Source organism: Nansenia antarctica (assembly GCF_963989245.1).
Source record: "Nansenia antarctica genome assembly, chromosome: 4".
Taxonomy (NCBI): Eukaryota; Metazoa; Chordata; class Actinopteri; order Argentiniformes; family Microstomatidae; genus Nansenia; species Nansenia antarctica.
In genome coordinates, this window is record NC_137689.1 from 7,940,920 (window position 1) to 7,957,611 (window position 16,692).

General features: G+C 46.9%; 1 protein-coding gene across 4 annotated transcripts in view; it reads right to left on the reverse strand.

Annotated features, from left to right (window-relative positions):
• dlg2 (discs, large homolog 2) overlaps positions 1-16,692 on the reverse strand; it is a gene marked incomplete at both ends in the record, with an annotated part of 166,343 nt that overhangs the window by 109,546 nt on the left and 40,105 nt on the right. The window contains one exon of one of the 4 annotated variants that reach the window (XM_080530367.1): positions 2,968-3,051. The exons of the other annotated variants lie outside the window; for them this stretch is intronic. Coding sequence (XP_080386493.1) covers positions 2,968-3,051 — 84 coding nt within the window. Of the gene's footprint in view, positions 1-2,967; positions 3,052-16,692 lie in introns of those variants that run through there. 4 annotated transcript variants of the gene reach the window in all.

The window sequence follows — 16,692 nt, forward strand, 5'->3', positions numbered from 1 at the left end:
ACCACGTTCAACCGCGTTGCACCACAAACAAGGGGTTAAACTCGTTTGCAAACTATGCAGTAAAAATGTGGAACGCCCTTCCTATAATCTTAAAGGAGTGCAAAACACTGCCCACCTTCAAAACCACTCTCAAAAAACATTTACAGGAGGCTGCAATCCGTAACTGGACCCTCTAAATCAAAAATCAGATTAAAAGACCCGAACTACCCACTGTACATACTTTGTGTTTTGTCCCCCGCCCCCACCTGTGGTGTATGTCCCCACCTGTCCTACCCGCTGTACATACCTTATGTTTTGTTGTATTGTTCTTCCCATGATGGATGTGTGTTTATCTTGTAGATAGAAATAGTTATTTGTCTGTATTATCTTGTAGATAGTACTAGCTTTTTTGTCTGTCTTACATGTAACGATGAATTGAGAATCAAGGACCCCAATTGAAATAAGCCAGTGGCTTTCTTGGGTTTTTATCCTGTTAGTTGACCTTGTATGTAATATGTACTTTCATGTACCTACTTCTGCAAATCTTCTAATAAAGTTTTCAATCAAAATTTCAATCAATCAACAAATGGATGTAATGCATACAAACACCTGTACATAGCTCGTCATGACCGTATTGTGGACATTGTGTCTGATACAGTACAAAACATCTTACCATCTAGCGCAGTTATGTACAAGCATGCCAGAGTGTTACCAGAGTGGTTTGGTTTTGCCAATGATGTTTTTTCCAACATCCCAAATACACCTGATGTTATCTTTGTTGACACCAGCCACAAGGAGGTGCTGATTATAGAAGTAGGCTGCCCCTTTGACCTGTACATGGACCAGACTTTCCAGGACAAGTATATCAAATACCAACCACTACTTGGTACGATAACCAGCTTTGGGTACAAGTGCAAATTCAGCATACTTGTATTTGGAAGTCTGGGCCATGTATATAAATGCACCATGAGGGGTCTGAGAATTGCTGCAATGACTAAAAGAAAGGCCAAACAGGTTGCCAAATTTTGCTCTGTCTCAGCTATTATTGGCAGCTTGGCCGTGTGGAGAAGGAGGTGTTATGTGTATCCTTAAGTGTTCAGTGCTGCTTAGCCCCGAAATATTTGATTCCCTGTTTGTATAATATAATTTGTGGAACCAAATAAAGTATTCAAATGTGAGTGTGTGTGTGTGTGTGTGTGTGTGTGTGTCAGTGTGAGTGTGTGAGTATGTGTGTGTGTGTGTGTGTGTGTGTGTGAGTGTGTGTGTGTGTGAGTGTGTGTGTGTGTGTGTGAGTGTGTGAGTGTGTGTGTGTGTGTGTGTGTGTGTGTGTGAGTGTGTGAGTGTGTGTGTGAGTGTGTGTGTGTGTGTGTGTGTGTGTGTGTGTGAGTGTGTGAGTGTGTGTGTGAGTGTGTGTGTGTGTGTGTGTGTGTGTGTGTGAGTGTGAGTGTGAGTGTCTAGCAGACATTTCTGAATGATCAGTGTACGTCTCCATATCTTACGTCACCTCTATGCCGTGCCCCCCTAAAAAAAAATGTAAATTTACCTGCAACCCCTCTCTTTGTCACGAACACGCATCTGTTCATGAACTATCATCATGTTTAAATGTCATCCAACGCCCAAGGCTGTGAACTGAACTGCTGAGAGGAAATAAGGACACAGGCTTATTAAGGCTTGTGATCTTTCATTCTCCCAAGAAACACCGGGAGACACAACGAGAGGGCAAAAACAGATCGAATACTTTCAACAACACACCGAAAAACTTGATACTTTCAAAACACACTCCTTCATTTCATTCTCCCAAGAAACACTGTGATACAACAACGAGAGGGCAAAAACAGATCGAACAGTTTCAAAAACACATCGAAAAACTTGATACTTTCAAAACACACTCCTTCATTCTCCCAAGAAACACTGTGACACACAACGAGAGAACAGCAAAAACAGATCGAACACTTTCAACAACAACACACCACTTCATCTCTCCCTGGCTGGCTCCAGCCACATAACACACACTGTTACAGTACAGTACGGTCCCAGGGCCATCATGACTCACTCTTTTTTCGGTCTGGGGGTACCATCACTTTTAAAACAGGGAACAACTGTGACAAACGGATCCCGACGGCAACGTAAACACTATCTACCCCGGGACCCGTCTGAAACCACCGAGATTTATCTGAACCCTCCGTCTGCGGCTGGAGATCTGCTTCTGCAGGCGAACTGTCAAAGTAGTGAGAGAGGAGGGCGACTTAGAAGACGCAGAGGAGGAATAGAACCCGGCGGGGAACGAGGGCGATAAGAGGATCTGGGGTAATTAATGAGCGAGATCAAGTATGCTGTCGACCCCCGGGGTAGGAACGGAGGTCAGAGGAGCAGGATCAACTCTCCGGGAGATGTCACTCTACCTCACGTCCTCTTTCTACCTCTCTCTCCCTCTTTCTACCTCTCTCTCCCTCTTTCTACCTCTCTCTCTCTCTCTCTCTCTTTCGACCTCTCTCTCGCTCTCTTTCTACCTCTCTCTCTCTCTTTCTTTCTACCTCTCTCTCTCTACCTCTCTCTCCCTCTTTCTACCTCTCTCTCCGTCTCTCTCTCTCTCTGTCTGTCTCTCTCTCTCCCTCTTTACCTCTCTCTCTCTCTCTCTCTCTACCTCTCTCTCCCTCTTTCTACCTCTCTCTCCGTCTTTACCTCTCTCTCTCTCTCTATGCCCTGTTCCATAAAACCAAGCTGTTCTATACGGCCAATAGCACACTACTGTTATACAGTATGTGTATGACGACTATTAGATAACGTCTTTAAGTCACATACAGTTAACGGACAAAAGCTTTGAATTAGCAACTACGGCACCTTAGGAGTTTTTTGCCTTTTAGTCAAACCGATCAAGTCAGCAAGCAAGCTGAGCACAGCGATATCTACTTCCCTACACATTCCCCACATCCAATTATACAACTTCCTTTTGTTGATTATAATAAATACAAAAACAACTACACCTACCTTCTCTTTCTGCATTTTGGCTTTCCTGGCGTTCTGTACGAGTCTTCTCCCAAGCTTCTTGGCGTACCAAATAGAAGCAAACATACCAGCAGCAGTAAAATAAATAAAAAACAATTGGCTTTGGACTGAGAGCCTAAAAGGCTCTGTCTGCGTATTTGTTACAGAGCCTAGTCCTTGCCGGTATATTCCACAGACGGGGAGAGAGAGAGAGAGAAGGAGGGGGGACGTCGAGAGAGAGAGAGGGGGAGAACAGGAGGGGGACTTGAGAGAAGGAGTCTCTCTCTCTCTCTCTCTCTATGCGTCTCAGCACAGCAGAGGCAGGTCTCTCTCTCTCTCTCACCCTCACACGCTCACAGAGAGATAGAGAGAGAGAGGAGAGAGAGAGAAAGAGAGAGAGAAGAGAGAGAGAGAAAGAGAAAGAGAGAGAGAAAGAGAGAGAGAGAGAGAGAGGAGAGAGAGAAAGGAAAGAGAGAAAGAAAGAGAGAGAAAGAGAGAAAGAGAGAGAGAAAGAGAACGAGAGAGAGAGAGAGAGAGAGAGGAGAGAGAGAAAGGAAAGAGAGAAAGAGAAGGAGAAAGAGAGAGACCCCACTTCAGTATCTGCAGCTTTATTTACATATCTCAGACAGCTGACCAGAGAGCAGGTCTTAGCATCCTTAGCACTTCTCTAGCCCTGCTAAGTGGCCGTGTGCAGCCCCCCAGCCCCCCAGGGGAGGGTCTGCTGTTAGCCTGCCCAGCGCAGTGCCTCCTCCTTGGGCCACTCTCCTTCTCCGTCCCCCCCCCTTCGTCCCTGGCAGCGGGGCAGAGGAGGGGGGGGGCTGCTGCTAAATCAATGCTGCCTTCCAACCTGGCAGGTTTCTCTCTCACATATACGCATGTAGCACACACACACAGACACACACACACACACACACACACACACACACACACACACACGCACACACACACACACGCACGCACACACGTACGTATGCACGCACACACAAACACACACACACACACATACGCACACACACACACACACGCACGCACACACGTACGTATGCACGCACACACACACGTATGCACGCACACACACACACGGGTCGCACGCACAAACACACACACACACACACACACACACACACACATACACACACCTATGCGCACGCACGCATGTATGCACGCACGCACACACACACACGCACGCACGCATGCACAACGCCGTGGCATAAGGACCCTCTGGGAAACACACACAGGCTGTTTTCATGAGTCACACCAGGCTAGGCAACTCTTGTTTTCATCATCATCACAAAGAAAATATCTATTACTCACAGACAGGTACAAGGCATTGTGCTGGAAAACACAATGACACGATCAAAAATATTGATTATGTTTTGTTCTTTTTCTTTGAGGAATATCGAGTCACTCGACAACTAGGACCACCTCTCAAATTACTAACCCAATTATTTGTGACTGTTAGAGACAATATAGTAGCTCCGGGGCAATTTATTATTATAGTATGACTGTCACGATTTCAAAATGAAAAATAACATCCTCAAATCTATTTTTGATTCAACGGTGTTTCCCTCTTATTGACACAACAAAAACAGCTGACGGTTGCAGCGGCACAGAGCGATACCTCATCTGCTCTGAGGTAAATATTGTGGCAGCAGTGAAGGATGGGCTTCATTAGTGAGGCGTCGTAAATAGTAAATGGACTGACTTATATAGCGCCCTTATCCAAAGCGCTTGACAACGGCCTCTCATTCACCCATTCACACACCAAGGACACTTCGACATGTGGCCAGCCGGGGCTCGAACCGCCGATCTGCCAACCTTGCGATCATTAGATCATTAGACGGCGGCTCTACCTCCTGAACCGCAGCTGCCCCACCTCATAGAGGGTTTGTCCTACACAACCACACCTCATAGAGCTCTCACCTCATAGAGCTCTCACCTCATAGAGCTCTCACCTCATAGAGCTCTCACGAAGCCAACCATACCATACTTAATTCCTCCACACACTTCAAACAAGTCAACCCCAGAGGGAAACCATCTGCAGTGTGAAGAGACAGTCTGTAGCAGGCCAGGTCCCAGACAACTCTGTAAATACTGTCTGTTGGCTTCTATCACTGAAGAGCAGGAACATCGTGAGCCTTCCCAGAGGCCTCTGGATCGTCAGAGAGGATGACGTGATTCATCTGAGACATGACAAGCAGTGGGGACGTAACAAATTTGACAGGTTCTAGTCTTTTGGTCCACATGTCGGCAACTAATCAAAATGTTCAGACTTTTCTTTTGAAACACGGAACTACGTTTCAACGTCGTTAAGAATCACAAAACAAACTAGTCGCTAGTCAAGCCAGAACACTGCAACAACGCAATGGATTGGGTGAGTAATCCCCCCACTGCTACCGAGTTAAGTAGAACACTACTTTACATTGTGAGCAGGCTCACAAAACAAGCTGTGTTAGTTGACTAGCGACGTGTCATTGATTTTCAACAACGAGGAAATGTATTCAGCCATCATCAGTATGTCTGTAGAAGACCTGCGCTTCCTGCAGTGATGGAGTCTCGATCTCACTGACCACTCGAGACCAGAGAAAGGTATAACATCAATGTCTCATTCTAAAGGCTGTACAGTTATCAGTATATCATTGACAATACCAGTTGAGGTCATCTAAGGATGGAGGCTGGGTGTTCTGGCACAGCTACAGTGCGTCGTGCGTGTCGTCGGTACTCACAAACCAGGCGAATTATTGTTTTCCTTATTTTAAAGATAAGACGTCTACAAATGATAACAGGGGGACAAACACACCAACAGGTAAAGTCAGTGACACCACGCATCAATGAGCTTGTCTCGTGACGACCAGCTGAATGCAAATGACGTCTGAACACCAAGAAACAAACAAAGCAACACAATTAGGCTTAGACATGTTGTCATAGACTGTCACTGTCTGCAGGTAAGGCATATTATTATGAGGTTTTGCATAAACTGACAAAATCACATCCTCAGCATTTTTATCCAGCTACGAACACACAAGATATTCCCTCATTGTATTTTTGGGTAAATGGACTGACCTACATAGCGCCTTTATCCCAAGCGTTTTACAACGGCCTCTCATTCACCCATTCACACACACATTCACACACCAATGGCGGCAAGCTACAATGCAAGGCGCCGGCCGGCCTGCTCACTGGAAGCAATTTGGGGTTCAGTGTCTTTCCCAAGGACACTGCGACATGTGGCCAGCCGGGGCTCGAACCGCCGATCTGCCGACCTTGCGATCATTAGACGGCGGCTCTACCTCCTGCGCCACAGCCGCCCCGGCTTTCTTCTCTTCCCACAGTGATAGAGGCCTAGAGTTTAGCCTTGCCTCTTGTCTATTAATTACAATCGTCGATCATGTGTCCCCTTGGTTGAGCTACACAGACGGCCTCAGCGTAACTCTCTCATACGTCTATAAATGGCCCAGCCTCTCATATGAATGTGCTTTTTATGGATCCGTCCAGCGGGTCATCAGTCTCCACAACTTTTCCAACTGCCAGTGGAGTTCTGATGTCAGTACTGTATCATCATTGTATTGGGGGGGCGGCTGTGGTGCAGGAGGTAGAGCCGGCGTCTAAAGGCCAATGCACACGGCGTGCGATTTTGTCGCACCGCCGAATTAGATTCCATTGTTTTGAATGAGACAATGCACACGTCGCACGACAACATTCGATTCTCAATTCACACCAATTGAAAGAATTCAAATAATTGAGAATCGAATGCTGTCATGCGACAAAATCGCACGCCGTGTGCATTGGCCTTTACGATCGCGAGGTCGGCATATCGGCGTTCGAGCCCCGACTTGGGCCACGTGTCGAGGTTTCCTCGGGCAAGACACTGACTGAACCCCAAATTGCTCCCAATGAGCGGGGCCGGCACCTTGCATGGTAGCTTGCCGCCATTGGTGTGTGAATGTGTGTGTGAATGGGTGAATGAGAGGTCGTTGTGAAGCTCTTTATAATAATAATAATAATAATAATAATAATAATAATAATAATAATAATAATACATTAGACTTATACAAGACACTCAAAGACGCTTTACAAACTGAAAAAATTGAGTAGTAATAATAAAAGATACAAAAAAAGAAAAGAAAAGAAAGTATAGGGGCCTAATTAAGGTAGTGCACATGGGAAGGGGAGGGGGAGAGGGTTAACTGGTGAAGGCAAGCTTGAAGAGGTGGGTTTTGAGGGCCTGTTTAAATGTTGGGAGGGTGTTGGCCTGTCTGATGTGGCTGGGGAGGGCGTTCCAGAGGGACGGGGCTGCGGCTGAAAAGGCCCCATCACCCCAGGTCCGGAGCTTGGTCCTGGTGGTCTTTGAGGGTGGTTTGGTCGTCAGACCTGAGGCAACGGGAGGGGGTGTGGAGACGGACGAGGTCGGCAAGGTAGGAGGGGGCCAGATTGTTGATGGCTTTCTAAGTGGGTGAATAGGATTTTGAATTGGATCATTGAATAAGACTCTATATAAATCAGTCCATTTACCATTTTGTATCATTTCTCCTTGGCCTTAAAATGCCTTAGCCGAGCCGTCCTACTGTATGAAAGACATTCTCTGTTCTGAAAGGAACATTCTCGTCGCCTATAGCCACATCTTAAAAAAACCACACAACCACATTCATGTGACTGTTCAGGAGAGTATCTCTGAAAGGACTATTTCATTCCTTTGATTGAAACTTTAAGGCTCTGTTCTGTTAACACCAGAACAGCCGTGGGTGGGGTCATCACATTTTTGACCATGTGAGTAGAAATGTTTTATATCTTTGCACTCAATCAACATTTCAGGGCCCTCCTTTCATGACTCTTCCTAGATATGTGCGTTCTACCACCCAGTATTCTTATATTTTCAATATCACACCAGGATAAGCTAGTATAAAGCTATTTTACAGTTGTTCTGTGTAGGAAGTAGGCTAATTTACAAGACAGCTAACTAGTGGTCGTTGTGTGTCAGTAGCAGCTTCCCATTGTAAAGACTAGAGGGTAAAGAGGGTGTGTAAAAGTGATAAGTTAGAAGACAAGATAAGATAAGATAAGATAATATGATCTGATTGAGATATTTTACAACGCAAGAGAAATAATTGTCATAATGGTGTGTAAGGGCATGTCAAAGTGATAAGTTAGACAAGATAACATAAAGTGGATAAAGGGCTAATATGATCTGATCATGAGATGTTTACGACGCAGAGAAAGAATTGTCATAATGACATTTCAACGACACATGTTCACGCCCATCATATCACTGTTTCATGTGACCCCCGAGGCGGCTCTGAGAGTAGGTAGAATAGACACGACTGTTCAGCTGCGACTCCGGTGACTCTAGTACTGGAGGTGACAACGTCCTCCTCAGTGGAAGTTTAGAGTGTGTGTGTGTGTGTGTGACCTGTCCTCCTCAGTGGAAGTGTAGAGTGTGTGTGTGTGTGTGTGTGTGTGTGTGTGTGACATGTCGTCACCAGGGTGGGAGGGTCCACAGCCATCTGGAGGATCAGGGTTCAAAGTGATGCGGTGTCGGGGGGACGGGGGGGGTGGGACAGTCTGCCGGGGGGTAGGGAGGGGCAGGGGGGAGTAGGGAGGACACGGGGGAGGACAGTCTGCCTGGGGGGGGGGGGGGGGGGGGGCAGGGGGGAGTAGGGAGGACGCGGGGGAGGAAAGTCTGCCTGGGGGGGGGGGGGGGGGGGGGGCAGGGGGGAGTAGGGAGGACGCGGGGGAGGACAGTCTGCCTGGGGGGGACGACAGTCTGCCTTGGGGGGGGGGGGGGGGAGTAGGGAGGACGCAGGAGGGGGGGGGCAGTCTGCCGGGGGGGCTTGGGGGGGGGGGTAGGGGAGAGGCAGGGAGAGGTGGGGTGAGCAGTCTGCTGGGGGGGGGGGGTTAAGGAGAGGCAGGGGGGTGAGCAGTCACAATACACACAATACACAATAGTCGCACGACGCACTGTAGTCGTGCCAATACACCAAGCCTCCATCCTTAGACGACCTCAGCTCGTATTGTCATTATGATATACTGATAACTGTCCAGCCTTCAGAATGAGAATCAGAATGCCCACCCTGCACACACACACACACAAACACTCGCATACCCACCCACACACACACACACACACACGTACACACAAACGTACACACACACACACCCACAAACGCGTATACGTACACACGCACACACACACATATTGATTGTTTTAAGTACTAAAAAACACCTATCCACCAACAGTGCACACTCTCTCACTCACTCCCTCACTCTGGATATCAGTGGTGACAGAGTCAGCTCTGTGTCATGGTAACCGGGTGTATGATCAGACAGCAGGGAGCGGGCCCACAGACCTAGCCAAAGGTCAGCCACCCTGGCGGGGGGTGAGACAGTTCAATTAGCCCCTGAGGCTAGGCCCAGCAGGAAACCCTGGGGATCTTCAGGGGGCTAGAACTATTTGTAGCTACCGTACCTACCTCTCAGATTCTGCCTCTGATTGTAGCTTTCTGACTAGTCCTCTGGCTCTGATTGTAGCTGTCTGACTTACCCTCTAACTGAAACTTTCTGACAGGCTCTCTGTCTCCGTCTCTGCCTCTCTGTCTCTATCTCTCTGTCTCTACCTCTCTGTCTCTACCTCTCTGTCTCTACCTCTCTGTCTCTACCTCTCTGTCTCTACCTCTCTGTCTCTACCTCTCTGTCTCTGTCTCTGTCTCTGTCTCTACCTCTCTGTCTCTATCTCTCTGTCTCTATCTCTCTGTCTCTATCTCTCTGTCTCTATCTCTCTGTCTCTACCTCTCTGTCTCTACCTCTCTGTCTCTACCTCTCTGTCTCTACCTCTCTGTCTCTACCTCTCTGTCTCTACCTCTCTGTCTCTGTCTCTACCTCTCTGTCTCTACCTCTCTGTCTCTACCTCTCTGTCTCTACCTCTCTGTCTCTACCTCTCTGTCTCTGCGTTTACTCTCCTGCTGTACCACAGTAAGCACTATAAACACTTATTCCCCTGTTCAGAATATCGACTTTGGATCTCTAATGATGCTCTTATTGTAGTTCCAACTCGCCATCCATCGCCCCTTGCACTCTCACAAATATTGAATATTAGAATAATGTAAAAGCCCTTTGATTCCAGCAAACAGCCTTGGCTACTGTATCTCCATCACACACAACAACGAGGGTTCAAAAGACATTAAGGCAAATTTCCCCTCCCCCCCCCCGTCTCCATCTGAGAGCTGGGCTGAAGGAGCAGAGCCAGAGAACTAATCTAGCTGCAGTCTTTCTCCTTGAACAATGTTGAAGGACCTGTTCAATATTGAAAAGCTTAATTGTCATTCCTCACACGCACGGACTCGTCATCACACTTAACACATTTTCACAGATGGATTTTCCATTAGAGGAAACGAAAAAGTGTTTTAAAAGGAATAAAAGCAAAGTAAAGCATTCAAAGTGAACTCTCCAGGCAAGGCTGCTCGAAGCACTTATTCTATTATAGCCGGTGCATTGTTAGTAAACCTTTAGTAAAGAAACGAAAAGGTTAGGCTGGGGTTTTTTTATTATCGAAAAAAAAGCCTGCCCTCAATTTAGCAGCTAGGAAAAACACTTGTTCAGGCTACGTTCTTAAGTGTTCTAGACTATGGGGACATTATATGCATGCATGCTGCCTCCTCAACACTTTGCTGCCTAGATTCTGTATATATATAATATACAGAATATATATATATATATAGTTCTCTACGTTTCATATCCGATTCATTATTCCGTACACATCACTGTGTACTTTAAGACCTGGTCTCCTGGCCTTCATCAAACCTAAGGAGACAGCATCACTGGTACATCTTTATTTACAAAGCCATACAGAGCAAACGCTCCTCATATCTAAGCAATCTCATGTCACTCACCAACAGCTGTTAGGATTTTCGTTCCACTAGATGGTTGTTGCTCTACCAGGTACCCAGGTCTCGCTGGGAACTTGGCAAAGCAGCTTTCTCTTATTTTGCGCCCTGGTCATGGAATACCCTCCAGAACACACTACAGTTTAATAATCTGGTCATGAAATAACCTCCAGAACACACAACAGTTTAATAATCTGGTCATGGAATAACCTCCAGAACATACTACAGTTTAATAACCTCGTCTCCCTGAGAGAGTTCATACCTCTGTTTGGAAATTGTGTGTGACAGAAATGTGTAATTGCTACTCCTAAGATGGTTTCTCATAATATTTATCTGTTATCTCTCGTCTGTTATTTATTATGTTTTATTCTCCAGTGTTGTAACTTGTATCTGTACTGGTGTGCTTTCTTGGCCAGGTCTCCCTCGAAAAAGAGACTTTAATCTCAAGGGACCTGCTGGTTACATAAAGGTTAAATAAATCAACTAAACACATCAGGATAATAAGGTGTGTTGATAAGGGCATCCTGTGTAGAGGCTAAATGTCTTCTGCTGGCAGTGTTATTCAACCATTATCAATCAGCATGCATTGTCATGACTCCGCTTCCATGACGACTACCTGCGTTAATAGGCACACCTGCCTGCGATCTGAACTCTCAACAGCGCCTGCTGCCAGTCAACACCGTTACATTGCCATTCAGGGTTTGTTCATGTGCGTCGCGTCTAGCTCTGTTGCTCTGCCTGTCAACCCGGTGGCTAACCCTTGACCCCCTGTCCTCCAGAAGACATCTTAACTGCCTGACCCCTGCCTGTCTGTCTGACTGCCTGTGTGTCTGTCTGCCCTCCTGCCTGCCCAACCCGCCTGCCTGCCTCACTGCCTGACTGCCCACCCGCCCGCCTGCCTGTACCTCTTATTAAACTACTTGCTTTCCTCTTCGCCTGCCCCGCGTCTGCGTTTGGGTTCAGCCGTGATCCGTGATGTGCATCTGCATTGTTCAGCTCCAGCACCCAGAACCCCAGACCTGCCAGCAGCAACACTACCCTGCATCCCACGGCAGGTCTGCCTCTGAAGCAAAGCAAAGGTTGATCTTCAGATGGGAGACCAAAGAGGCTGCTGGGTAATGCGTCGGTACTATAGGCCAGGAGGCGTTCAATCCCTCTGATCTAAGAAGACCCCAATGTTCCGCAAAAAGAATGCCATCCGTTGGAAAAACAGACTTTTAACAAGCCATAAATAGAGGGGTCCTCAAATCTAATTATCAAAATGACCTGGCTGTTACTAAGCAACTGCTGTCTGGTCAGGTCAGGTCATCTAAAGCTTTACGTACTGTATGATTCAGTGGCATCAAAGATACAAGATATCCATACATATCAATACAATCATATGGAGTAGCGGGCAGTCAGTACATTAATCCTTAGTGCAGCATGTTGCCCAGTCTCTCTCAGTGAGCAGAGCAGCATTGCATCCTGGACAGAGTCCATTCTGAAGGTCAGGGGCTAAGAAGAAATATTAAGATTTAAGGGATGAGAGCATCTTTGGAAAAGGCCGCCAGTGCTGCGTTGGTAATAACACGTTGCTATTCTAAAAGGTTAATACCGCCCCGTAAATCACATCATTGACGTGACTTTCACAACTTTTCTGTTCTTTTCTCTGTTCTTTTCTTTTTTGAAGCTTGTTGAAGCACTGACAGAGCAACTGCAGAGAAAATGCTGCAGGAGACAGGAGCCTCGCAAAGAAGAACTCTCTCTCAGGTGATGGCCTAGCGAAAGTCAAGATATGTTTTTCTTCCTAATTAATGCAAACACAAATGCAGCCTAGTTAAATATTCATTGGGTATCCCTCCTGTTGGTTGAAGGTTACCTTGGTAGCATCTGGTGTAGCGTGCAGCATCTTCTACTGAAAACTGTAGCTACCGTACAGTTACAATACACTACAATACACCCTACAACAAAACCCTCATTCAACACAAGCTAGCCTTCACTAGTGAACCCTTTCCCCCTTCTCCCCCTCCCCTCCCCTTTCCATGTGTCCCCAGCACTACCTTAATTATACCTTCTTTCTTTTATTTATTTTATTTTATCCTTTATTTTAGGATTCTGAAAGGTCTTTTCACTTTGTAAAGCGTCTTTGAGTCTCTAGAAAAGCACTATATAAGTCTGATGTATTATTATTATGATGATTATTATTATTATTATAAGGTATACTCTACCTGTCTCTCTCATATATTTATTTTCTCCCCAATAACTACCCTAGGTCTAACTGACAACTTTAACCAGTGACTTTAGAATTTGTTTTAATGAGTTATAAAATGCCACTGTGTGTTTTAAATGTTTGTTGCTCATTCTGTAGCACTTTACTGTACCACAGCGGTGTGTGTATCTGTCGGGGTGTCGTGGGGGGGGGGGTGAGAATTCAACTTCACACCACTTCCAAACCTTGCCGAGGTAACACCACCCTAGCAGGTGACAGGGACAGCTTTTTCTCACATTTTCAAAAACTGTCAACAAACCCCGACGCGTGGAGACACATCAACGCTCAGGTGGCTTGCTTCCTGTCACCTGGTAGGTGGAGCTGACACCGTTGCATTCATTAATTACATTAAAGTCATACAGTAGGTACCTGATGTGATGACCGTGAAGGCAGCAGGAAAGGCTATTTAACACTAGAACAGCCGTGCCTTTTTACCTACTAAAAGAGCCCCTCTTTAAAATGCTCAAGCTGCTATTTACACACAACGACCACTAGTTGGCCGCTTGTAAATTAGCCTGTGCTTCCTACACAGAAAAACTGCAAAATAGCTTTATACTAGCTTATCCTGATGTGATTTTGAAAATGTAAGGATACTGGGTGGTAGAACGCACATATCTAGGAAAAGTCACGAAAGGAGGGTCCTGAAATTTGATCGAGTGCAAAGATACAAAAAAATGTTTTACTCACTCATGGCTGTTCTAGTGTTAATAGTTTGGCCTCTCATTCACCCGTTCACACACACATTCACACACCAATGGCGGCCAAGCTACCACGCAAGGTGCCGGTCCCCTCATTGGGAGCACAGGGACGCCTCGACATGTGGACAGGAGTAGCCGGTGAATGAACCGCCGACCTTGCGATCATTAGACGCCCCGCTCTACCGTCTGAGTCACAGCCGCCCCTTTTGGCCAGAACACAGGGCTATACTAAGCCAGGAATGGTAAATGAGTCCACTCACGCAGATATTCAATGACACCACTTGCGCTATTGATTTTGCCTCACCAGATAGAATACAGCCGGTGAGTCAATGTCATCACAAAGGGATTTATCGCACATTCAAAACGATAAGAGGGTAAAAAGCACCTCATCTCATTGTATAGCCGGCCGCTGCGAAAACTCAGATATTCTAGGAATTGAATTCCTATGAATCTGTGTTCTGATGGGAGAGATATTACAGCCTGATGCATTTGTCATCACCATATACAGCAGCACTGACAGACGACAGCTGTTTCCAAGGACACTTGTCAACACTGAATAGGCTTCGCCTCATTGTAAACAGATATATAAGCTTCCACTCGGACTTTGATACCATTTTCTCAGATGAGATATGTTCCTCCTCTACAACTCAGAGCGGCAAATCATCTGGAACATGTTAGTGACAGTAAACGACACAGCTGTGCCTTCCGACAGTAAGACATGGCACACTAACCCTATTACCCTATTAAATTGTTTACTGTATGTGTCCAGAATACTCACATGGCCCATCTATGGCAGCCATGACACCTGAGACCCCTTCGAAAAGTGATCGAATAGATTAATGAGGTAATCTCAATTGAAGACCCCTCGGCCAAATTCATTAAGCAAAATGGTAATTGGTAAATGGACTGACTTACAAGTGCTTTACAACGGCCTCTCATTGACCTATTTACACACACACACATTAACACACCAATGGCAGAAAGCTACCATGCAAGGCGCTGGCCCGCTCATTGGGAGCAATTTTGGGGTTCAGTGTCTTGCCCAACGACACTTCGACATGTGGCCAGCCGGGGCTCGAACCGCCGATCTGCCAACCTTGCGATCATTAGACGGCGGCTCTACCTCCTGCGCCACAGTCGCCCCATAAGCCTACTGTACACTTCAACCCAAGAACTATGGTTTTAGAACTATGGTTTTAGAACTATGGTTTTAACCAATCAGATGAAAAGAGGATGGCACATGTAAAAAGTTAATAGTCGTCTAATAGGACAATGACCAAGAAAAGCTATATTACTGCTTGATGCCACAGTATCATCACTGTGGTGTGAGAGCCAATCAGCAGCCCTGGCACGACCCAACCAAGCGCTCTCATTACAGGGATGACAAGTGTGAGGAATAATCATGACAACAGGGAGTGGAGACGGAGACAGAGACCCAATCTGACTGTGTCTGTCGCCCCATGGGAGAGCAACCCACAAGAAGGAGCCCGCTCTCCCACAATTGGACCGTTTCCTCGGCAAACATCAGTCTCCTACTGGGCCTTGTGCATTCATTAAGCCCGGCGCTGATAACTCACAAAGTTCACGGCGCTCTTGATTGACGCGGGGGTAATTGCCGCTGCAAGAGATTCATGCACTTACGCAGGCAGATATGACCACAGAAAGCAGACTGTGAATCAATAGCGCGGCGGACGTGAATCAATATCGACTTTTCGGAATCGGTCTCTCCCTCCCGAACAATTTAGCTTTGAGTGGGGAAGGGGAACGCACCACTCACGGCAGAAGAACCCCCCGATGCCCCCCCCCCCCGTTTGTACAATTACACCCCCGTATTAAAGCTATTCGTCACTGAGCGTCCCCAGGCTAAGAGAAACAAATGGGAGAGCGCAGATTCATAGTCCTCGACCAGCCCATGACTCATGTATAATAGAAGAGAGCTGCTTCGCTCTCTAATTCACTCTCTCTCTCTTTATCTCTCTCTCTCTCTTTCCTTCTCTCTTTCCCTCCTTCTTTCCCTCCCTCTCCCCCTCTCTCTCTCCCTCCCTCTTTCTCCCTCTCTCTGCCTACCTGCCTGCCTCTCTCTCTCCCTCTGTCTCTCTCTCTCTCTCTCTTTATCACTCTCTCTCTCTCTTTATCACTCTCTCTCTCTCTCCCTCTGTCTCTCTCTCTCTCTCTTTATCACTCTCTCTCTCTTTATCTCTCTCTCTCTTTATCACTCTCTCTCTCTCACTCTTTATCTCTCCCTCTCTCTCTCTCTCTCTCTCTCTCTCTCTCTCTCTCTCTCTTTATCTCTCCCTCTCTCTCTCTCTCTCTCTCTCTCTCTCTCTCATTCTCTCTGCATAAAGGATTGACACCAGGTTCGCCACGAGGGAGCCGCCTCGCCTGGAAATTACCTCCAGAGAAAGTCGATAGTTATTTAATCAGCTGTGGAGGAGAGAACGCTGCAGAGGAAACAATGCTGCCATGGTGTGAGAGGGAGGAGAGGGTGATGAGAGGGAGGAGAGGGTTATGAGAGGGAGGAGAGGGTGGTGAGAGGGAGGAGAGGGTTATGGGGTTCAGACACGGACACAAGCCCAGCAGGGGCCACACGAATCCCCCACCCTCCCCCTCTCTAGCACCATGGGAGGGTCACCTGTCACAAGGGCGAGGCGATGGTTGAGGCAAAGGTGTAACCATAATACGCACACACACACACACGCACGGACGGACGGACGCACACACGCACAGTCACACCCGCACGGCGCATGCACGGTGCACGCACACACACACACACACACACACACACACACACACACACACACACACACACACACACACTTTCTTAAACAGCACAACAGCTTGACAGCACTTTGCAATTCAGTAGTTCAGTGATGCTGAGACGGCTAATGAGCAACATAACAAATCT